At 34.3% G+C, this 26,438-nt stretch overlaps 1 protein-coding gene across 1 annotated transcript in view; it reads right to left on the reverse strand.

Moving 5' to 3' along the window:
• Positions 1-26,438, reverse strand: part of KIFAP3 (kinesin-associated protein 3) — a 112,748-nt gene that overhangs the window by 66,961 nt on the left and 19,349 nt on the right. Inside the window, exons 8-10 of the mRNA XM_005867725.2 lie at positions 25,606-25,704; positions 22,329-22,507; positions 12,912-13,074 (exon numbers count right to left, since the gene is read on the reverse strand). Of these exons, the coding sequence (XP_005867787.1) occupies positions 12,912-13,074; positions 22,329-22,507; positions 25,606-25,704 (441 nt within the window). The remainder of the gene's footprint in view (positions 1-12,911; positions 13,075-22,328; positions 22,508-25,605; positions 25,705-26,438) is intronic.

The following is a 26,438-nucleotide window of genomic DNA, read 5'->3' on the forward strand; positions in this document are numbered from 1 at the left end:
GGAGTGACAATTTATAGGTTACAATGACCAGTATGAAAACAAGTGTAACAATAGTTTTGTGATACAATGATTCATGGATAAATGATTTTGTGTCCAATTATTTAATTTAAAAAGCATTAAGAAACTGAAATTGTAAATCTACCATTAAGCTCAATAGCTATTACATTAATAGGCATTCACTTAATAAGTGCTCTAAAATCCAACACTTTTGATGCATTTTCATTCCTGTTTAGTATGTAAAACTGTACATTTTGCCATGTAGCTTATTTTTAAAATATTTTCAGTTATTTTATTACCTTGTCTGTAATATTCTTTAATTACACCCAGAGCATACCACAACAACTTCTTTATAATACATCCTACAAAATATGCATGCTTGTGGTACAAATGATAAGGACCGAAATAAAGCCCTTAACAATGCCTGCTTTCTACTTTACAGGTCCCCATCATTGACTTAATGTGCTTTGGTCAGCCTTTACCATCTAGAAATGGAGACACCCCAGGCAATATTCACACACTGAGTATTGGAACCAGCTGGTGATAGAAGAATCTTAAGAAAAAAGGCTTCTTGATTTAATTGGGAAAACAGGAGGAAGCATAAATTTTACTGCCATTAATAACTTCAAGCAATCTTGATATGACTCTACCTCACCCTGACGGCTAGACATGTGCTTTTTGTTAAAGCGTTTGCCACATCTAACCCCTATTGTTTGCTCACTTGATCAGGTAAGAAAATGTAGGTTTATTTATAGGATAATGAGGCCTATTAAAATTGAGAAACAGTGCAGTAGTCTATGAGGACCTGCGTTCCAAAACAGATGTGTGAAATTCCATAACAGTTTTGTAATAAACAGTCTAAATGAAGTTATTAAACAAAACCTACTTTAAGTTTCTTAAAGAAACCTTCATAAAGGCAACCTAATTTTTTTAAAAAAAGAAAACACCTCCTATTTGGAAAACATTATTCTGACCATTTCCAAAGAGTTTTTAATAATCAAGTCAGAAAAGGCCATTTATAAAATATTGCTCTCTTCACAAAATAAAGGTAAGCTTTATTTCTTCATTTTATGATGGTTCTGATAAATTAAAAATTAAGTCATATTGATATGTAATGTAAAAAGCAAATTTCACATTATGGAGGAATTTCAAAGATGTTCAGAACTTAACTTTTCCAATTTTCTTTTAAGGACCTATGACAGAATGGTCAAAGAAAATAATCCTTAATTTTTAAGTTTAGAGTCCAGCTCTGGCCATCTCCAACAATAAGGGAAATCAGACTTGTCTTAATCGGAAGAAATAAAACATTTATCACTTAACTCTTGACCTGGTCTGACTCCTGACATGCTGATAAAACCTTTCTACAGCCGTGGAAATGTCCTGAAACCCAGATTATCTAAGGTGTATCAGGTGCCACTCCTCCTCTCAAAACCACTCTGGGTCCCATTCCAGAATACAGCAACATTTATGTGAATTTAGAAAACCTCAGAAACTCTCATTTATTTTTCAGTGAGGAGAATACAGTCTAATATTACTCTGACTAAAGTCTGGATCCTTTGTGAAATGATTTATGTGGAATTGTGAAGCAGGCATAACGGTGTGCTATTGAACCCGGGAATCCTCATTTTCTTGCCAATCACCAATAACACTGGTTGAAGCAAAAACCAGCCATGCAAATTAATATGGACACACCTCAAATGGAGAAGAGTCAAAATTTATACAGATAGGGATTTGAATCAAGATTTGAACTATGGCTCAAATGTTCATACCTGTATATTCAGTGCCATACATAAACACTGACCAGTGTGGCTCTGCTGAGGAAAGGGCAACTTTAACAAAGTTGTCTGAGATAGTTAACTTTGGTAGCTAACTTGCACACAGATTCATAAATTATATGCTAAAGTGCCTAATACAAGTTAAGCACTTGATGAATATTTATTGAGTATGAGTTTGACCTTTAGCTATTACAATTTTTATAAATACTGAAAAGCTTAGCAACATCTCTAGGTAACATTACTAATTCCTCAATTTTTAGAAACATTCTGATCTCTGCTCATAAATAAACTAAGCAAGTCTGGCAAGGCATGGTCATTTGTGATGCTGGCTTCAACATTACACAGACTTTTGAATACTTTAAAAGAACAGTATGCTAATCCAAGATCAAACCTACCATTTCATCTAAATAGTGCTTCTCAAACTATCTGTGGTGTAGGGCCAGTTTTTTATTTTTCCTCTAAATGTGTCAAAGACCAATACTTTTGTAAAGTATAATAAAAATGTAATTAAATAAAAGATATGCAAAATAGAAGTTCAAAATTTGTATTATTATATTCAGAAGAGATAATTTTATTTAAGTTGCTATAGGTGTCTGAAAGCTTATTCTCAATTTCTGGATTTACTCATTGCAGGCCAGTGATACTTTGAGTATCACTCTATTAGAAGATTCCTGCCCTGAATTTACACAATTCACTCAAGATATCTACGTCAAATAATAAAAGTGAAATTACAGCAATGTTTGAAACAAACCCCTAGAAACAGTCGAAACTATGAAGCAAGAAGACTTTTTCTGTGCTTCTGACACTTTTCATTCATCAACCATTAGCCTGTAAAGCCTTCCCCTTCCTTTTCTTCCTCCTTGTTGTAACTAACATTTACACAAGGCTTTCTATGAATTCTCTCATCTGCTTCACATAACAGTCCTATGACCTCGGTCTTATTTTATTCCCTTGTTTTCTGAACAAGACAGAAGGCTCAGTGAAGATTAATTTACTTTCCTAAGGCCACTTCGCGAAAGAGTGAAGGGAAGGAAGAAGACTCAAGCTCAGCTCTTTTGAAGTTCACTCCTTTCATGTGTTCCTTTCATACACTAATCCATCCACCCACCCATCAATATTTATTGAGAACCTACACTATGCCACGCACAACTCTACATTTTCATGGAGCTTATAGTTTTTGGGGCCTGGGGCATGGTGGTGATTGTGGGTGGATAGTGACACAAGAAATAAGATAATTATATGACAGATAGATTATGTGGTGATTAAGTGTTGTAGAGAAAAATAAAAAATGAGAGAGAATCAGGAGCCAGGGATTGAAATTTTAAGTACAGCCACTTGAAAGCAAAGCCTGAAGGAGGTGAGAAAAATGATGCAAAAAACTAGGAAAGAACATTCTAGGCAGCAGGAACAGGAAGTGCAAAAGTTCTGAGGTAGGAGTGTCTACTAGGTTTAAGGAATAGCAAAGAGGCCAATGTGCCGTTAGCAGAAAGAACAAGAGAGAGAATGCTACAAGATGTATTTTCAGAGGTAAGGAGATGGGAGAGAACCTATAACTCTTACTGGCCCTTATAAGGAGTTTGGTTCTTCCTCTGAGATGGAAAGTCATGGAAAGTTTTGTGCAGAGAAATGACATTATTTCATTTAAAGTTTAATAGGATCACTCTGTGTGCTATGTTAAAGAAAGACTAAGGCCAGGGAGGAAGCACAAAGACCCGTTAGGATGCTACTGCATTAAAACAGGAAAGAGATGATAGCGGTTGGGATCAGGGTGGTAAGCAGCTATATTTTGAAGGTAGAGCTGACTGATCTGACAGACTGGATGTAGGGACAGAGGAAAAGTGAGGATTCAAGGATAAAACTTCCCCCATTTTGGGCAGTTAACTTGAAAGAGGAAGTTTCCACTTATAAAGGTGGAAAAGACTGTGAAAATAAGGGTTTAAGGAGGATTGGGGGTGGGAGGGTCAGTAGCATAATTTTGAATGTGTTGAATCTCATGTACTTATAAGGCATCCAAGTGGTAATGTTTGGAATAAGAAAACAGAGAAGGGGCTGAAATTATCTTTATTCAGTAAAGGCAGGATATTTAAGTGGAATGGATATAGTCACCAAAGGAGTAAGTACAGATAAAGAAAAAGCCTAAGGATGAAGCCTTGGGGGGTATTCTATGCTTAGAGATTGGGGAGATGAGGTGGAGGCAGAGGGAAGACTGAGAAGGAATGGTTACTTGGGAAGAATACCAGAGAGTCCTGTGTTCTGGAAAATCAACGAAAAAGGTTAAAGGAGAAGAGAACTGTATCAAATGCTGTTCATAAGTTGAATGTGAATGTTGTGAACTGGGTTTAGTAATGTGGAAGTCACTGGAACTTGATCAGAGTAGTGTGATCTGCTGTGTGTGTGTGTGTTTGGGGGAGGGGAGGATAGGGGAAATGGTATAAAGCCTGATTGCAAAAGATTAAAAAGAGCACTAGCTAGGAAGCTCAGTTGGTTTGTTAGAGCATGGTCCCGATATGCCAAGGTTGCAGGTTTGATCCCTGGTCAGGGCACATACAAAGAAGCAACCAATGAGTGCATGAATAAATGGAACAACAAATCGATATTTCTGTCTCTCTAAAATCCATAGATAATTTTTTTTTAAAAAAAGGACTTTTAAAAAAGATTAAAAAGAGTATAGAACACTGAGGGAGGGAACTGAGAGAGAAAGGGAACAGGAGACAGGGAGAGAGGAAGAGGAGAGCAGACAGCAAACAGAAAAGGATATAAATGTATGTAAAAAGAGAAATGGAGACAGGAAATGAAGACAACTCTTTTGAGGCACCTTGCAATGACGGAAAGAAAGGAAATGTGATGATAGCTGGAAGGTAAAAGAGTACAGTGAGAGTCAAGAGGAATTTTTATTAAGATAGAGAACAGCATATTTGTATGTGAATGGGAATGATCTACTAGAGTGGGGAAAAATTAATGAAACGAGAAGAGTGGAATTTCTGGAGAAAGGAACTGGAGTAGGTGAGAGCGAATGGGGTGGAAGCAAAGTATAGACAGATACAGTTTGGCAGCAGAAACTCATGGACGCACTCTTCTGACTGCATCTACCCTCTCAGTGAAATAGGAAGCAAAAAAAGGTAATGAACTGAGAACAAGGATGAGGATGAGGTTGGATTTGTGAGGAGAAAGTAGAGAAATGAAATTCTCATGTAAAAGAGTGGGGAAATGACCAGACAAAGAAAATGTAATATGACTGTTGGGCAGCATTAAAAGTCTAGTATTGTTAATTATCCAGAATTTATTGTATGCAGCCATCCCTCTGAGCTCAGGGTCTTCCATCTTCACAATCCTACACCATGTCATGCACTCCCCAACCCCTTCAAAAAGCACCAAAAAAAAAAAAATGACTCTAAGATGTGAGTTGCTGAATATGCAGATGTCCAAAGAGCAAGGTAAGGAATGTAACTAAATGTCTAGAATTAAGAGAAAATAAGGGTTATCCTAGGGTAATGGGAGTACTTGGGTCATGCCTAGAAATCCAAAAAGAAGATTAAGAAAATATAGTTTGGCAAAACCAAATATGTCTTCTAGCTGCATTTAAGAAGCTAATTTAAGACTCCTTGTGAATTATTATTACCAGGAGTGTTTTCATTTAATAGGAATTAAAAGCTTTAAAGGAACGCTCTAATTCAAAGTGTGCTCTGAGGACTCCTGAAGGAGATCCACAAAGTCACACCATTTTAACACAACACTAATATATTATTTTCCTTTTTAAAACTCTCTTTTTTTTAAAATAAGAGGCTACATGACATGCTACACATGACATAATGATATATGATATCACAACAGATTGCTAAGAAGATATTCAAGCCAGCTGTTGTCTATTAAGCCTCACTTTCTTTTTAGAAAAAAAATTACTTTTCATAAAAATATTTATGTCCACTTGTAGCAGGTTATTTTTAAATGAATAAATATTAATTTTTATCAGTTTTAATTTTGAAGACCATAAATATTCATAGATATAACTCCTCATAATTAAAAGCTCTTGGGGGATCCTCAATAATTTTTAAGAGTGTGAACGGGCATCCTGAGACCAAAAGTTTGAAAACGGATGTGCTAACCACTGAATTCCTACTATCTCTTCATAAACAGGGGAGACTTAGAAAACAGCAGCAAAATTGTGGAAAGTGGTCACTGCCTGTAATTTGCAGGCAGCTATCTAATCTCCTAAACATGAGGTTGGCTGTGCCTATTCCATTTTTAGTTTAACAAATGATAAAATTCACATATGTCTGATGAAACATGTATATTTTATAACTTTTAAATCTCTTTGAAATCAAGTTAAAAATTGAAAAGCTGGCATGAAAACTCGAAACATTACTCATTTTAAAAAACAATTATCATTCACAAAGAAAAAAATGTAAACAAACTCAAAATTGTCTAAAAGAGTTCACCAGTGAAATCTGGTAGTTTTAAAATAAAATTAAATATACACTCTGTAATACACTGTCTCTATTGTGTGATATTTACACTTTATGCATGAACCAATGTCATGATGAAAGAGATTGTTGCGAAGAACACATTTCTACTGTACGTTTATTTATGCTTGCTTCTATGCTAATCATTTCCAAGCACATCAAACAATACTCAGCTTAAGAAATATCCAGCTAAAGCAACTGAGAGTTGCAAAAACATTATTTGCCTAGTGCATCAGACAAAAAGCTAAAAAGATTTAGTTTTCAAGCTGCTTTTGAAACACTATCAGTGCATTCTCCAGGGAACTGAAGAATACAGTGTGACAAGGAATTTCCTTGCCATCTCCCAACCCAGAATACTCTGACATAAGGAAGCACTCCTGAGATACATCAAGGTCAAATGGCTTTAGGACTTATGACAAGAAAATGTATTTTTAAATGATCTGATTCTTAGATGAGCCAAAAAAGTCTTTAAGCACTTTAAAAAAGTTAATTCAATATCATAAAAACCTGAACAAACTGTCTATCAATTGGATAAGTTAAAGCCAAGGTTTCTAGGTCCAATTCAATTTGCATATAATTACATTTGCTATGACATAAACCACTGGCTACGATAGGTGTTCCAAATGAAATCATAAAGTTATTAGGTATAAGTAACTATGAAAAGAACCGAAAAGATTTGTAACTGAACTAGGCAGAGATAACTTTAGGATCCTTATGAATAACTTATCAAAAAATAAAATAAGAAATGAGTAATTTTGGTGGTATTTAAGAAAAGAAAAACAAAGGAATATTTCAATAAAGGTTTTCTATAAATTCAAATGTAATTTTTGAAACATTTCAAGAGAGAATACCATTCTCTATGTCTCAGAAAAGATAAAAACTCTTCAAATCAACCAATTTCAAGATTAAGTCTGAGAAAGAAAAATTTACATAATAATTTCTAAAATTTCTTATTTCTCTTTGTGTCCCTGATGTCAAAGGAATAAAAATTCTTAAATGAAATGCTTTATATGATAAAATAATATTAAAATAAATTTTGGCAATATTGAATTACTGTTCACTCAGAGCCTCACACGGCAAAAGAGCTAAGCCATAACAAATTCTCCTTTGCCTGTAATAATTATTCAGATCTCAAAACCTTCCTCCATTACATATATATATTTTTCAGTTATTCAGCAATTCTCACAACAGCAGGGGTCGCAATGTACTAGTTAAATGTTTCAGGATACAAGAGAAGGAGATTAAATGTTCACACAGCACAGCTTTATTGGAACCTGAAAGATTCATGATTCATTGTACTCTAGTTAAAGTAATCTATTATTAAGTATAAAAAGATTTTTCAGTTATGGGGTCCCCAAATAATACTAAAAAACCTACTTAAAATCTGATAGCATTTCCAGTTGAAACAGCATCCCTTAAAAGTCACTTGTGACAAGTTCTACCACATATATAGCCCTACAACAGTGCTTTTGCATTTTTTGCATCTTTTAAAAAAATAAGTAATTTCTATATATAAAATGGGTAATTCTTTAATTCAGTCACCTGTCAACATGAACATATGTTAAACAATGCATTTATTTCTAATGAAATAAATGGCCACTCATATTCTACTGCCTGCTCTTTAATTCCTTCTCCATGACTACAGTGAAGAAAATGCAGCCCGAATTCTTTAACTATTTGATTTACAGAAGATTTTTTCCACTGCAAAAAAAATTTCATTCCCATGTAATAACTCCAAGTATTTGTCAAAGAATAACCTGGAACAATTTAGATTATCAACTGATCAACACATTAAAAGTCCAGCAGAGACAGTGATAGTTCTGAAGATTTAAAGGGAAAGAAGTCTAATCACTCCCTTCGTTCAATGTTTTTCAACTGAACATAAAAATCAATCAGAGAACATAAAGTCAATGAGTAAGTCATAAGTAGAATTAAAAAATAGAAAATATAGAGCATTACACATAGAAATGGTAAATATGTCTTTGTGAACACTTAAAAATTACACTGTTAAACTAAATATATAATATAGATAATTAAAATATATAATATAGATAATTAAAATATGTATATTAATATACACATATGGATATATGCACATACATATACACATCACATCACATACACGTGTGAGTATTCAGGTGTAATGTAAAATGTATCTTACTATAGACTGGGGTAAAAGATGTTTGAAAGTCTCTGCTCTAGATGAATTATTTCCTATTCCTTTAAAATCTGTTCTCTATAATGCTTCCTGACTACATCATCTATATAATCGTAATGGTAAAAGATTAGATATATTAAACAGATCATTACTCAATTGAGAGGCTTAGTTTATTGTGTTAGGAGTTAATGATTTAATTTTCCACACAAGTAACATTTACATTGACAAATGTAAAAATGACCATCCTAATAATTACTTATCAGAAAATCATTTATACACTGAATAATATTTCTTTGAACATAGCAGAGAGCACAATCAAGCAAAATGGGTTTCTTCACAGTCAAAAGAAATGTTGCAAAGTCCATGCAATAAACATCACTAGGAAGAGAACATTATTAGGAAGAGAACCCTTTGGGCATTCATTTGGAATTCATTTTTAACAAAGTATACACTTCAAATAAGTTCAGCTGTTGGTTTCCAAGACCACAGGAGATTAGAACTATATTTTTAGAGGAGAGGAAAATTGCTGCTATGAAATTGCTGCTAGTGCAGAAGAAATGAGAAGTGACAGCCAAGGACAAGAGGGGAAACAGGAAAACTGCATATAAAAATTAAAATACATGGCATTCAGGGGCCATTCAACAAGGGGAAATACTTGAGCACAGTAACATCTGTAGCCTTGTATAATAAATTATCTCCAGAATTGCAAACCTGAATCAATGATAACAAAAGCAACAGCTAATACAGAGCACTTGAACCCAGGCCCTCTGGCTCCAAAGCCTATAGTTTTAACTAGTATACTATACTCTTCTCAATAAAAATTTAAATTATGTTCATGTCATTAAGGAAAATTTCAGAATATATTTAACAAAAGAAGGATGTAATCAATTTGAAAAGACCTGCATATAAAATCGTATAAGCCTGGAAAACTTTAAAAAAGACCCATTTCTAGCTATTATTTGTATTCTGCGTATTTTTATAGTAATTTAACATATGTATAATTCCCTAACATTTACTGCATTATCTCATTAACCTTTCCCTATTAATATGTACAATTATTATCTATATACTGGAGATGAGAAAACTAACATATGGGTTAAGTAATTTGCAAAATATCACATAGCAAGTAAGTGATAACAACAATATTCAAAGTCATATAGTCTGGCTTCATAATTCTAGCTTTTAATTAGTATGCTGTGTTACCTACAGTTGCTAGTTATAGTACATACGGCAGTATTTGCTAAAATGTCTCACAGTGTATTTTTTAAGAGATTCTAATTAATCCTGGAAACCCAGCTAAAATTCCAAAAATTAAAAAAAACCACACCTTTTACGATCATTAGGCTGCTTGTTACCAATGTTCCAGTTCTAATCCTTGCAAGCACTTATCCAGCCCCTTAAAGTACAGCATGGCCACGTGACTTAATTTCATCAATAGAAATGTAAATAAAAATATTTATCACTCCAAGTGGAAGCCTTTAAGAGAAGTTTGCAGTTCTCCATTTTCTTGTTCTACCAGTCTGTGTCCTTGACTGATGCTAACATGGACCAGCACTTTCCACTCATCCATGCAATATGAGCAAGAAATAAACTGTTGTTTTTTAAGCTACTAAGATCTGAGGGTTGTTTATTAATAATCATAGCCTTGTCCTCCTGATATATTTATTAGATAGATTTTTCCTAGGAAGTGATGGATAAAAGGGGCCATCTTGGGGACATGATAAAATAAAGTTTACAACATGGTTTTATGTTCCAAAAGTTCATATTGAATCAGTTACTTGGAATTTGGAACATTTTTTTTATAGGCTCACCTTATAAATATCTTACAGAAGCTTATTAAAACCCATAATTTAAAGAAAAAAGAGTAGAAAATAACAGTGCCATTAAAATAATTAAATTAAAAGAACTAAGTAATAGATGTAAACTTGTAGACATTTTGAAGCACTTCACAGATGTTGAAGGCACTATTCCTTCTCTAGTGTGTATTGATTTTTTGTTCAATATGGTCATTTTCTCCCTTTCCTTGACCCTGGAAGATCAGTAGATACTCTCTCTGCTTATGAATGACTACTATTGCTTCCATGGCTTGTAAGTGGAATGAAAAGGAAGAACTAAAGAAAGTTATTAAGTGACAGGAGAAGAGTTGACTTTGGGTGGTGGGCACATGGTGCAATATATAGATTTTGTACCACAGAAACCCACACCTGAAACCTACATGTTCATTTTGACCAATGTCATCTCAATACATTTAATAAAAAAAGAAAGTTATTAAGCAAAAGATATATGAATATTTGAAAAAAAAGAAACTGCTTAAGTTAAATTCACTGATTTGTGAGAAATAAAATAGAGGGATACTTGTTAATAAGATATGAAATGAGTATTCTGTAATTTCCCAAAAATTTCTTTAAAATTGTGTTCCATAAAGGTAGGTGACTGAATATTGAACAAACCAAAGAGATTATGAATTCTTTCAGGATAAGGACTATAATTTATTCATCTTCATACACTGAGAATCTGACCTAACATTTGATATATAATTCTGCTAGATTATGATATATGGAGGGTCACATCATTAAATGCAAAACCCATCAATTTTACTTCAAAAATATATATTTTTTATTGATTTAAGAGAGGAAGGGAGAGAGAGAGAAACATCAATGATGAGAGAGAATCATTGATTGGCCGCCTCCTGTATGCCCCCTTCTGGGGATCGAACCCTCAACCTGGGTTGTACCCTGACCGGGAATTGAATTGTGACCTCCTGGTTCATGGGCCAATGCTCAACCACTGAGCCACACAATTTTACTTTTAAAGTTTTCCTGTTTTTTCACTAATGTTTGTATTGGTTCCCCAAAAGCAAATCTTGAAAGTACTCCTCAACATAATTTCTTCTAAAATGTGTAATAAAAGTCCTGTGCAATATTTGTGGATTTACCAATTAACCAAACATTTTTGGATTGACTAATAGATTAAAAGTTTCCTATTCTGAGAAAAGAGCAAGAAATAAGTTAAAACTTATTTTTAAGCCCTGGCTGGTATGTTCAGTGGTTAGAGAATCGGCGTGTACACTGGAAGGTCTCAGGTTTGATTCCCAGTCAAAGGTATGTACCTGGATTAAAGGTGCAATCCCTGGGCCTGGTCAAGGTGCGTGTTGGAGGCAACCATTCAATGTGTGTGTCTCTCTCTCTTTCTCTCTCCTCTTACATCTCCCTTCTACTCTGAAGAATCAATGGAAAATATATTCTCACTCCTCAGGTGAGGATTATAAAAAAACCAAAACAAAAACCAACAACCCCAAAACAACTTTTATTTTTAAAAGCAGACTTAAAGAACTAAATTTTTAAATTATAGCTCTGCATAGTCTATTTAATCATAGCCCACTTAATATCACTATACATAGTAGTTTACAATAGTAGTTAATAAAGCCAACTTTGGCAGCAGGTAGCCCTGAGTTGGAATTTGAGCTCTGCTTTTTATCAGCTATGTAATCCTGAGTAGATCTCAGACATGGATTCCATGAGATAATGTAATTAAAGCACAGAGCTAAATGACTGGCACAATAAATGTTCAATAAATGTTAATAATAGTATTACAAAGAAAATGATGATGTCAACAAGAGATTGCATTAAGAGATATTAGATAGCAAAGAATAAACATATTTTTTAAATCATTCCACTACTATCCCACTACTATTGGAAACAGTTACAAAATATTTGACTCTATGGAGAACACTACAAAACAAGAATGAAACTTCAGTACTGAAACAAAGGAACAGTCTTAAAAGACAAGTGAGAATTAGCTTTCTGGTTAGTAAAGGCAGTGGCATCCCTGGTAGAAGGAAAAAGCAGATGAACAGGCACATAGGCATAAAAAGAGCTTGTTTAGGGAACTCTGAGGGCTCAGCAAGGACACAGTATACAGCATGTGCTGGGAAGTAGTAGTTGCCTGTAAAGACAGACACTGAACAGACCAAGATCAAGGGTGAATAATACTCTGCTAAGAAGCATTATGTAAAAACACAGAAGCGTTAGCACTTGAATCCATCCTTGCTATGTAGATCTCTTTCTAACAGCTAAAAGGAAAAATGTATCATCAACTGAATCCTCCCATACAATATTTTCTAACTCACACTATATAAAAATGCTCTTTTTTTACTTAATGACAAAAAGGCTCACCAAATTTGTGTAGTTGTCAGGAGTATTTTAAAAGTATGGCAGCATACAAGAACTTAAATGATACCTGCTTTTAAAAAAAATGAAGAGAAAATAATTTTCCCTCTTGCTTCCCTGTGTAGTTGCACATTGATTTCACTTTCACATGGGTAAATGAAGTCAGAGTTAACATTCCAGTGCATTCTATAGCACCAGAGGAATCCTGGCTTATGTCATTATTCATTCATTGTTCATTTTTAAGTTCCCAATCAAAGATTATATATTCAGCTGACTTTTCAACACACTGCTCAATTTTCTAATGATGTTGGAAATTCCAAGCAACATTATCATGAATTTTTAAAAAGCATACCTAGGAGTGCAGTGAGTTTGGGAAGCAGTCCAACTTGTACCATCTTATTCCTCAGTCCTGTGTCAAAGGACAGGTTTAATAAAAGTCGGAGGGTGATATTCAGCAGGTCTTCATGCTCACAAGGTACCATTTTTACCAGTTTTTCAACAATATCCATTTCCACCTATGTAAAATAATAATACAAATGCAGTGAGGTTCTGTTGCACAATAAGACAAAAAAGATTATAATTTTTTCATTGTATCCTAGTTATGTTAAGCTATATACGCATTTTAATCCACAAACTTCTCTAAAAGCACACTTTAAAAAAATTTATTTATTTTTCTTTATTGTTGAAAGTATTACAGATGTCCTCTTTTATTCCCCATTGACCCTTTCTGGCCCCTACCTTCCCCCCACCCCAGGCCTTCACCACACTATTGCTTGTGCCCGTGGGTTATGCGTATCAGCATACACGTTATTTGGTTAATCTCTTCCCACCCATCCACCACCGCCTTTCCTCTGTTCCATGCTTCTATGTCTCTGGATCTAATATGTTCATCAGTTTATTTTGTTCTTTAGATTCCACATGAGTGAGATCATGTGATACTTGTCTTTCTCTAATTGGCTTATTTCACTTTGCATAATACTCTCCAGGTCCCTCCATGCTGTCTCAAAGAGTGAGATCCTTCTTTTTACTGCTGCATAGTATCCCATGGTGTAAATGTACTCAAGCTTTTTTCATCCTCTCATCTACTGATGGGCACTTGGGCTATTTCCAGATCTTAGCTATTGCAAATTGCACTGTGTGAACATAGAGGTGCATATATTATTTCTGATTGGCATGAAAGCAAACTTTTGAGGCGAAAATACACATTGCCACATCATCCCTTCCTTCCTTTACATAATAGCATCAACTAGAGGACAAGTTACACCAGTTTCTTGAAAATACATGGGTCGCCACCTACTAAGTGCCAGCCCTGTGCTAGAGCAAACAAGATCTAGTCCTGGCCTTCAAGGATTGCAGTCTAGAAAGAGAACAGAGAAATGGAACAAATAATTAAATACAATGTGATGAAATGGAATGCATAAAGTGCTCTGGAAGTAACATGGAAGGAAGCACTAAGCTACCTAGAAGAAAAGACTTCAAATTAGAAACAAAGTTCTTTAAAATGTGTAATAATTTACTCTCTGGTTAAGAGAAGAGAAAGCCAGTGGTCAGGCACTAGGGCATAAAAGCTTGTTGAGGGATGGCTGTGCTTTGGATGACTACAATACAAAGTATATGCTGGAGAGTGGCAGGTGCCCAGGACAGACACTGGACAGATCACAAAAAGCTTTTAATGCTCCATTAAGAGGTTTAAATTGTCCTATAGGCAGTAAAGTGCCCAGAATGGTTTTTGGTTCAGATGGTGATATGGTCAGACTGAGTAATATACAAACAAACATATCAGTACACACACACACACACACACACACACACACACACACACACAAAACACACACACACAAAGATACAAACAAATGCTTATGGTACACTGTATAGGTAGAGATTGAAGGTAAGTGCTGAAGAATATATTGCCTTGTGATTAGGGTTTGAATCAAAGAAAGAACATAAAGATTGAAGAGGAAAGACTCATTTGAGAGGTATTTAAGAGATATAGTCAAATCACATGAATGATCAATGAAGAAGAGGCGCTGAAGATGACTTTCAGGTTTCTGGCTTGGTTCAATGTGTTCGGTGATTATGACTGTGATTCATTACAATGAAAGGATGCAAAGTAAAATTAGAAAAGAAAAAAGGCCCATGGAGGCAAAGTCCAGAGAAAATCAGGTGTAAGCTTCCTAGAATCCTCTCCCCACAGACGAATAAAGAATGTGCTCCAGTGTTGCAGTGAGATTGACATTTGGTGCCCAAGATTTTTACTGGGGGCAAGTCACATAGGTACCTTCTATCTAGCTCAGACTAAAATTCCAGACTTCCAAAAGGAAAGCAGGTGTTCAGCATAAACCACGTTGCTTGAGCAAACAATTTAGGCACAGTAAACCAGCCTTATGAGTTAGGAAACAGTGAAAACACTCCATAAATCCAAGTTCCTAGACACCAGTGATGGCCAACCTTGTGAGAGGGTCTATATAAGAGCAGTCTCAGGCCCCTTTTCCACACGGTCAATAAAGAGGATGTAGGTGCCACTAACTAAGCTTTAAAAGTTGAAAAATAGGCGTATGACAAGAAGAGCAAAATTATTTTAATTTTTGTCATCTTTAATTTTAGGTGACTATTCAGTGGATCTTGGGAAATCTTGTAAAATTCAGGAGAGAGCCTGGTTTACAAGTAATATTTGAAACCTTAGGACAGGGGTCAGAAAACCATGGCTAGTGTGTCTAATTTGGCCCGACAGGTCATTTAATAAAACCCAAGAGCTAAAGCTAATTTTCGACTTTTACCTTTTTAAATGGTTGAAAAAATTAAGGGTATTTCTTGACACATAAAAATTATTTGAAATTCAAATATTACAGTTTCCATAAATAAAGTTTTATGGGAAAACAGCCATGGTCATCCTATATAATAAAAGCCTAATATGCTTTTATTATTGGTCTGTTCAACCAATCAAAGTGTAATATGCTAATGATGCCAAGGCCACTCAACCACTCGCTATGATGTGCACTGACCACCCGGAGGCAGACGCTCCGGCTGATAGGTTAGCTTGCTGCTGGTCCGGCTGATCGGGACTGAGCGAGATGGGCCGGACACGCCCTGGAGCCCTCCCGCGGTCCCTCCCCGGCTGGCCCACCTCTCGTGTCCCTCCCAGGCCCTGATCGTGCACTGGTGGGGTCCCTTGGCCTGACCTGCGCCCTCTCGCCATCCGGGACCTCTTGAGGGATGTCGGAGAGCTGGTTTCAGCCCGATCCTGCAGGACAGGCTGAGGGACCCGAATTCGTGCACTGGGTCTCTAGTTTGTTTATAGACTACGCATGACTGCTATCATGTTCCACCAGTAGGGCTGAGTAGTTATGGACAGAGGCTGTATGAACTGCAAGCCTAAAATATTGACTACTTGGTCATTTACAGAAAAGGTTTGTTAACCTCCCAACCCTAGAAGATTATAAAATTGCATCAAGGGAGCTTGTTTTAGAGTGTGAAATCACAGAGGACAGACCTGATTTGGTAATGTAAGCCTTGTATTCACTTTTCTTAAGGTAGCAATCAGAAAAATTTGGTTATAAAAATATCTCATACCTTTATTACAAAGCAATGGCTAAAAATGAGAGCAATTCTATATAACTACATAATTTTTTATCATTACCAAAATGTTTATGAAAAATCTTGCTGCACTTTTTCTTTTAGTAGAGGTATAAAGCAAGCATTTATTTATACGACCTTTTCCATATCTTTATTGCAACTGTTCACTGACCTTGTAAATGCCACATTAATAACTGAGCCCTAGATATACTTTTCCCCTTTCATTCCATCCCAGGGAGTAACCTAAAATTTTAAAAATGCTAAATTGACTAAATTTACCTTCAGAACTCTATCTACTCTCCATGGTCTCACTGCTGTTATATCTGAGAGCTCTTCATTACAAAGGACAAATCCATCTCCAAAGACTCACTAATTAGGGTCTCTCTTTTTCCTAGTTTAGTCTGTTAAAAAGGGTGGGTCAATCATTCATTTGTTAACTGCCAAAAACAATTTCCACAGAGGCCAGTGACAAATACTTGTCACATTTATACGAAACTGTGGCTCTGTCACTAGCTTCATTGATTACAGTAAATAAATTCTTTTCCAGATTTATTTCTTTATTCTTTTTTTTAAATAATATATTTTAATGATTTTTTACAGAGAGGAAGGGAGAGGGATAGAGAGTTAGAAACATCGACGAGAGAGAAACATCGATCAGCTGCCTCCTGCACACCCCCTACTGGGGATGTGCCCACAACCAAGGTACATGCCCTTGACCGGAATCGAACCTGGGACCCTTCAGTCCGCAGGCCGACGCTCTATCCACTGAGCCAAACCGATTAGGGCTATTTCTTTATTCATTCAACGAATATTTCTTAAATAAGCCCTGGATATATATGTATGCATATATATGAACAGGAAAGAAACATTTCCTACTTCATGGATTTTATACACCAGAGGGTGTGAAATACAGCAAAAAAACCAAAACAACAATTATACAATTATTTAATTGTAATTGTATAACTATTATATACGAGAAAAAAAAGAGTACTGTGAGATTGAACCTGAGATCATCTCAGTGTGAGTTGTTGTCAAAGAAGGCTTCTCAGAGGAAAAATAATCTTCAAGACGAACTGATATTATCTGAGGTATATATCAACCTAGAATTCTGTACTCATACATTTGATAGCATAGATGAAATGCATAAACTCCTTGAAAAACACAAACTACAACATTACCACTCAAAAAGAAATAGATAACGTAAATAGTCTTATAGATATTAAAGAAGTTTAAAGAAAGAAAACTCCAGGCCCAGATGACTTTTTCACTGGTGAAGTCTATTAAACATTCAAGTATAAATAATGCCAACTCTACACAAAACCCTTGCAGAAAAATTGGAGAGAAAATGCTTCCCAATTCATTCTATGAGGCCACATTTATCATAATAGCAAAACCAGCCCATGGCATAAGATATCTTTGTGACCTAAGTTAGGCAAAGATTTCTTAAGCACAACACCATAAACTAGAAATCCCTCATAGATACAAAAATCCTCCACAATATATTACCTAACAAAATATAGTAATGTATAAAAAATATATCATGATCAAGTGGTGTTTATCCCGTGAATGTGACCAGCTCAACATGTGAAAGTCAATCAATACAAATCCCTGTATCAACATTCTCAAGAAGAAAAACTACTATCATTTCAACCAATGCAGGAAAGGCATCTGACAAAATCAAACATTCATTCATAATTAAGTCTCAATAAACTAGGAACAGAACAGAACTTAAACTGATAGCGTATCTATGAAAAACCTAGATAACATTATACTTAATAGTAAAAAACATTGCTTTCCTCCTAAGATTAGTAACCGGGCAGGAAAGCCCATTCACAGAATTCCGTTTTAACATCATATTAAAGAGCCCCTCTCTAGTAGCATAGGAAAACAAAAAGGCATGCAAATTAGAATGGAACAAGAAAAACTTTCTATTTACAGATAACACAATTTTCTACTTAGAAAAACCCAAGAACATACAAAGAGTAACTACAACTAAAAAGTGAATTTAGCAAGGTCACAGGGCTCAAATATACAAAAATCAACTATATTTCTATATATTATCAATCACAACAGATGGTAACTAGACTTACTGCAGTGATCATTTTGTAACGTACATAAATATCAAATTTCTATGATGTACAAAGAAACTAATAGGATATATTAATTATATTTCAATAACAGATCAACAATGGAAAACTAATTTCTTTTATAAAAACTACAATTTTTAAACTACATTTTTTTTTTTTTGCTAAAAACTGAAATAATGGAAGAAATCAAGAAAGACCTAAACAAATGGAGAGCTATACCATGTTCATAGATTGGAAAATCCAATGTGGCTAATATATTGAATATATATTATTATTAACAATAGATTCAATGCAATCCCAATCAAGATTCTAAGATTTTTTTTAAATAAATAGATTGGGTATGATTCTAAATGGGCATAAAAAAGTAAAGAATATGAAATAGCCAGAATAATTAAAAAAAAGAATAACAACATTTGAAGCCATGTATCACCTAATTTCAAAACTTACTATAAAGCTACAATAATCGAGACAAAGATGTATTGGTCAGAGCACAGACACATGGTAAATGGAATAGAAAAGAGAGAGTTCAAAAATAGAACCACACATATATAGCCGATTGATTTTCAACAAAGGTACAAAGGCAATTTTAATATGGTGTAAAGGCAATTCAGTGGAGAAAGAATAGTCTTTTCAACAAATGGTACTGGAACAATTGGATATCCATTTCAAAACATGAATCTTGATGCATACCTTGAACCATATACAAAATTAACTAAGGATGGATGGATCACAGACTAATAAACAAAAGAGCAACAACACAAAGCCTACTTGAAGAGAAAGTAGGAAGATATCTTTGTGACCTAAGTTAGGCAAAGATTTCTTAAATACAACACCAAAATACCAACCATTACAAAATTCTTTAAAAACTGGACCTTATAACAATTAAAACCTTCTGCTCTCACCTAGCCTGCGTGGCTCAAAAGGTTGAGTGTCGACCTATGAACCAGGAGGTCACGGTTCAATTCCCAGGTGGGGCACATGCCTAGGTTGCGGGCTCAATCCCCAGTGCGGGGCATGCAGGAGGCAGCCGATCAATGATTCTCTCTCATTATTGATGTTTTTATCTCTCTCTCCCTCCCCCTTCCTCTCTGAAATCAATAAAAACAAAAAAAAACAAACAAAACAAAACCCACCTTCTGCTCTTCTTTGAAGAATGAAAAAACAAGTCACAGAAACTAGGAGAAAATATCTGCAAAACATAACTATTGATAAAAGACATATTCAAAATATGACAAAAAAACTCAAAATTTAATAAGAAAAAAAGCAACCCAAGGAATATATATCCTCTCTGTTGTTACTCTTAAAATCATATTCTAATATGACTTATTACCTTCTTGTTATACTGTATTTTTTAAAATATATATTTTATTGATTTTTTACAGAGAGGAAGGAAGAGGGATAGAGAGTTAGAAACATCGATGAGAGAGAAACATCGATGAGAGAGAAACATCGATCAGCTGCCTCCTGCACACCCTCCACTAGGGATGTGCCTGTAACCAAGGTACATGCCCTTGACTGGAATCGAACCCGGGACCCTTCAGTCCTCAGGCTGACTCTCTATCCACTGAGCCAAACTGGCTAGGGCTGTTATACTGTATTAAAATATAAAATCTCAATTTAAATTATCAATTAAAATATTTTTAAAGTAAACTAAATTTCCTTTAAAATATATAACTCTAAAAAGCAAGGTCAGTATTAGTTCACATCAACACTAAAATAAATACGTTATTTAAATAAATAATACAACCTCACAAATAGATCAGCCATCCCTCCCACCACCCCTTTTAAATAAAATTGCCACAGGCTTCATCTGTTACTAATTATATTAAGTAATACTGTTCTTTTGAAAAAGCAACACTACACACTGGTGTTATAGAAAACTTAATAATAATGTAACCTGGAGAGTTTTTAAAAAAAGTTAATTTGTATTTCCATTGCAGAAAATGGAATGTAAAATTGCCAGGTAGTCCAACCAGATAGTTAAACTAGACACAGCCTTCTAATCATGTCTTTCAGGCTTATAAAAGCTCAATCCCTAAAGCTAAATTTAGTAACTGTCTCAACATGAAATGCCCTCTTAATTATATATCTATAAAATGGAATGTATGGTAATTGTTTTATTAAATGTTCTATGTAAAGTGTCAGCTTATCAACAATCAGAAAATTTCTTTCAGCCTTTAAGTAATTCTTTTTAGTGTTTCTGGCAGCTATTTAAAAATTGCTTATACTTAAGCTTGCCAAAAAGTTTTTAAGAAAACAACATCATAAAATAAAGACAAAAAATTTTTGCCTTAAAAGCAGAGAGAAAGAGTAGGAAACATGACCTGGAGATATTTGAGCAAATTACTTAACCTCTCCAATCCTCTACTACTTCATCTGCAAAATTAGGAGGTAATTCACTAAATCTAAACATGGAGGTAAGGTCTGGTCAAACTCTAAAAATCCTGATGCTCTACAATGCCCTTAAATAAAATGCACTTCTTCCACAATAAAAGATGACATGCATACCATCTACAGCAAAAATCTGGCTAATCATTCTTATGCATGGATTACCTTTCCTAAACCTTGTTTTTCCTCTTTAATAAAAAATGAGGTTTGATGGGACCATTTATATTCTGAATCTATGATCTTACCAGAAAATAATTTTAATAATATTCTTGAGGTAATTTTTGATTGAATAAACATATAAATATTAATTTAATCAACAAAAACTAGATACACACTGATGACAAATCAATTTAAATTTTGTGAACTTAATCTAAATACATAAATGGAAGACTATACTTCAATTTAGAGCAATGGAAAGCAACTATTTACCACATTCAAATTCCTCAGGAGTATACACATCACCATGTCATCATATTCTTCTTAAATATAAGGTTAATAAGTTTAAAAATGTTTTTGATTAATTTCTCTTAAGTAAATTCAGTCTTAAAGCAATATCAGGCATACAGTGATCATCAATAATTAATACTGATAAAGGATGACAGATACTAAACATCTGTGGGTAAAATAAAATTTCTTATATTTCAAGTATCAGAATTGAAGGCACTTATTAAATTTGATAAATCAGTCAGGTTTTCAAAGAGGTGTGTCATTTGATAAACATAAGCTACTTCCTAGTTCATTTGTTTTAAAAGAAGAAAAAAAGAGTAGGAAGAAATATTGTATATTTAGACTATCTGAAGAAGAATTCATTTATACCAATAATACATAGTAACATAATGACTTATATTAGCATATAGTTCTAAAATGGTTCTCAATAGAGTTCAGACCAATGAACCAATAATTCCATTTTTAGGACTATATCATAAGAAAATAATCAGAAATATGGACAAAGACACATGTACAAATGTGTCCACTAAAGTGTTATTTATAATAGCTAAAATTATAAACTTAAATATTGGAAATCAAGGTGAGGTTAATGTCTGATCTATTTTAAATGTAACATTGTTCTAACAAAGACTTTTAAATAACATAGCAAAGGCAGGTAATTTTTATTCTATCTTTATATATTTCTGTACGATGCATATTTTCAGAAGGAGAAATAATATACAATTAATTTGTATGCCTCAAAGACCACTGCAATAATTCAAACAAGAAGTGAAGAGGGTATAAAGAAAGAGGGCATGAACTGGTACAATAGCACTTGGAATAGAAAGAAGGGATATTAAGGAACAGAATCAATAGCTTATGCCTACCAACTGGAATAGTAAGTGAGACAGAAGAGTTTGGGCTAAATTGAAATTCCACACACAATATCTGAAATGCAGGAGAAAAAAATACTTTAGGGGAAAATAATATAAGGGCAGATAACTCTGAAGCACAATCTTAAGTTTAAATTACTTTCTATATATACTGTTTAATATGAAAACATTCATTCTATATAATACTAGAAAAAGATTTTTATATATATTTTTCTATAAGCTTCAATTATCTGGAGTATTAAGTAATCTGAAATGTATTTCCAAATAAAGCTATTTAAGGGAGTTATTGCTATTATTAAATTTTCATTCAGCATTATCTCAATAGGGGGATAATGTGTTTACTTTTTATCAAAATATTCTAACTTGAAAATGGCAAATATGGACTGTTTCAATGTAAGTTACCATATCATTTTTGTTCTCCATAAAAATGCTGAGTTTCTTCAAGAATGACACAACCAGAATAAGCAGCTCAAAATTGTCCCGATCAAGAGCCTTCACCAGCATGTGAACTATGTTCTTATTCCTCATCTTCAGTTCTGTGCGTGTATCCTCAGCAAGATTCAGAAGCAAATAAAGAGCAACTAGAAAAGTAAAATTGATGAGATTGGCATATTGAATCAGTAATTTAATAAATCATTCCTACTCACTAAAGTAACAGACATAGTTCTTAGAAGAGAATATATTATTTTGAAAATTTTAACTAGTTATTAATTTATTCATTAGAAAACATTTGTTGTTGTTATTAAATGCTATGTTATATAAAATAAAACATATATATAAAATAACATTCTTATGATCTATGAAGGACACAATAACCATAATAAGACAATGATTCATACCCTCTTGGAGCTTAGCACTTAACGGTAATCAAATGGAAATTAAAGAAATATGTTAGCAAATAATAAAATAGGCAGGTGGGGAAAAATAATTTTTTACATATAGAAAACAAGGTAAAACTTCAACAACTAGGGGCTGCTATGTTAAAAAGAGCTATAATCCAAAATGTATTGTACAACTGAGCTGAATCTAAGGATTCTAAAACCTTTTTCATTTTCTTTTTTTTTTTTAAATATATTTTATTGATTTTTTACAGAGAGGAAGGGAGAGAGATAGAGAGTTAGAAACATTGATGAGAGAGAAACATCAGCTGCCTCCTGCACATCTCCCACTGGGGATGTGCCCGCAACCCAGGTACATGCCCTTGACCGTAATCGAACCTGGGACCTTTCAGTCCGCAGGCCGACGCTCTATCCACTGAGCCAAACCGGTTTCGGCTCATTTTCAAACTGATTTTATGACAGTCACTACAGGAAATAATGTGTATGAAATTCAGTAATATGATTGTTATACTAGGCAAAGTTGAGGTTACTGTCTACTAGTTCTAGTAAAATTTCTTTTAAATATCTGTTATAAAAGTGACTAGGTTGTCATAACTCATATAATTGTTCCCTTTTGACAGTGAGAATTATGTAACAGATAATGTTTTACATTTTGCCTTGTTGGACAGAAAGCTTCAGAGTTAAGACTTGAACACTTTCTGCCAGAATTATATAGGCTATTATGGTCAATATGATTTTTTGGCTCTCCTATGGCCTCGATTTTATCCTTTTTTTAGTATTTAATTTCATGTATTCTTATAAACCATCTCTAAACCTTTATGAATAGAAAAAAATGTATGTATAAGTATGAAATATATTGAAATATATACATAAACATTAAATTTATTTAACAAACATTTGAGTTGGAAAGGTAATTCACAATAATTAAGTACTTGCTGTATGCCAGGCACTATACTAGTTGATATATAAATAGTAACCCATTTTTTTTTCTTAAAGTGGCATCCAAATTATATTTAGTCCACTTACATGCAATATAATAACTGATATATTTGGGTTTATATCTAATATATTATCATTTGTTTTATTTTTTAATTAAATTGACTAGGGTGACATTGGTTAATAAAATTATATAGGTTTCAAGTATACAGTTCTATAATACATCATCTGTATGTTGCATTGTGTGTTTACCACCAAAGTCAAATCTCCTTCTGTCACCATATATTTGAGCCCCCTTAATCTTTTTAAAAATAATATATTTATTGATTTCAGAGGAGAAGGGAGAGGGAGAGAGAGATAGAAACATCAATGATGAGAATCACTGATTGGTTGCCTCCTGCATGCCCCCCACTGGGGATCGAGCCTGCAACCCGGGCATGTGCCCTTGACCAGAATCAAACCCGGGACCTTTCATGGCGCAGGCTGACGCTCTATCCACTGAACCAAACTGGCTAGGGCCCCCTTTACTCTTTACTATCTCTCCCCCATTCCTCCTTCCCCTCTGGTAACCATCATATATATATGGAATATTATTTATCTATAAGAAAGAAGGATATCTGCCATTTGTGACAACATAGATGGACTTTGAGGGCATTATGCTAAATGAAATAAGTCAGACAGAGAAAGACAAATACCATTAAGTTCTCGCTTATATGTAGAATCTACAATAAGTGAATTCATAGAAATAGAGAGTAGACTGATGGTTACCAGGAGCTGAGTTGGGGGGGGGGGGGGGGGGATGGGGATGGGAAGACATTAGTCAAATGGTGCAAATTTTCAGTTATAAGATGAATAAATTCTAGGGATTTAATGTACAGCATGATGACCAGAGTTAACATTATTGTATAGTTGAAGGTTGCTATGAGAGAACTTAAATGTTATCACCATAACCATAACAACAAAATCGTAATTACTTGTGGTAAAGGATGTGTTAATTAAACTTATAGTGATAAACATTTTGCAATATATACATGAATCAAATTATCCTACTGATACCTTAAACTTACACTATTATATGTCAACTAGAGGCCTGTTGCATGAAAAGATTCGTGCAATAGGCCTTCCCTTCCCCTGGCTGCTGGTACCGGTTTTCCTCTGGCACCCGGGACCCAGGCCCTCGCTCCGGCCAGAGCCGCCTTCAAGCCTTCGCTGCTCCAGCTGGAGCCGCCTTCAGTCTTCGCTCCGCTGCTTCGCGCCTACGTATGCAAATTAACCGCCAGCTTTTATGGCGGTTAATTTGCATATCTCGCTGATTAGCCAATGGGAGGCATAGCGAAGGTACGGTCAATTACCATGTTTGTCTATTATTAGATAGGATTGTACCTCAATAGTCAGCTACAAAGCAGAAACTGATTGTACACTTGAAAGCCCCCGATCATTCTCACTTTGTATCTTATGAAAGAGAAACCATACTAGTGAACATGTAAATCTCTCAATAACCCCAAAGAAGACTCTATTTCATTAAAGAGAAATGTTACAAAATTTTTTATATCAATCTTCTATGAAAGCAACAAAATAATTCACTAAGTTTATTAGGGATTGAAAGACAAGATTCTTATTAATGAAAAGGTTACAAAATGGATTAAACGTCATCTCTGTGTAAATAAATAACAAGTATCTACACAAGTAAATAACAAGTAAAAACTGAGTGGGTTTTTTGTTGGAAAATAGTAGAGTAAAATTTAAAACATTATTACCCATGCTAAAGACACAAAATTTGTAGCATATTAAAATGTATAAAACTCTCAATTATTCTATTACCTTTACCAATCTGACGAAAAATAGAACAAACTAAATGTAGAGTAAGCATTTGGCTGTATTTCTTAGTGTCTAAGAATTCGTACCTCGTAAGAGCTGTTCCTGTTTTACCACAAGCCCCTGGTATTTTTTAAAGGTTTTTTCATACTCTTTTCTCAAAGTTTGGTTTTCAGGGTCTTCATCAAGTAAACAAGTTAAGGATCTTCCATACTCATTGAAGCAAAGAAGAAACCCTACTGAAAAACACTATGAAGAACAGCGCTATTAAACTGTATGTGCAATATTATCCAGTTATTTTTTCTAATAGTTTAACTAAAATAGTATTCTCTGCATAATAATTGTGTCATAACAGGACTCCTTAACCAAGGGTTCAAGGATGTGCTTCGAGTGCTTGGGTGAACACATTTTTGGGCTTCACAAATACTTGAATCCCCAGAAATCATAAGCAAATATTTTATGTATGTACACAAGTCTCTAACTTTCAACAGATTAGCAAGTGGGTCATGTACCAAAATGATTACTGCCTTAAAAATAATTTTGTTAATAAGACTACTAGATTCTACTTCAGACAGATGCCCAGCATAGTCAAAGAATGTCTATTAGGTTTAAACTTTTTAGCACCCTCTTCAGAATAGATGTCAAAAAAGAAATATACCAAAGTTAAAGGTAAATGAAATTTAAAAATTACATCTTATGGCCCAGTTGGTGTTGCTCAGTGGTTGAATATCGGCCTGTGAACCAGGTCACAGTTTGATTCCTGTGCCCCAGCTGAGGGCTCAATCCCTGGTGAGGGGCATGCAGGAGGCAGTTGATCTATGTTTTTCATCAATGTTTCTATCTCTCTATTCCTCTCCCTTCCTCTCTCTAAAAGCAATAAAAAATATTTTTAAAAAATCACATCTTATGGCCCTCAAAACAG

Source organism: Myotis brandtii, unplaced genomic scaffold (assembly GCF_000412655.1).
Source record: "Myotis brandtii unplaced genomic scaffold, ASM41265v1 scaffold250, whole genome shotgun sequence".
In the NCBI taxonomy this organism is placed as follows: domain Eukaryota; kingdom Metazoa; phylum Chordata; class Mammalia; order Chiroptera; family Vespertilionidae; genus Myotis; species Myotis brandtii.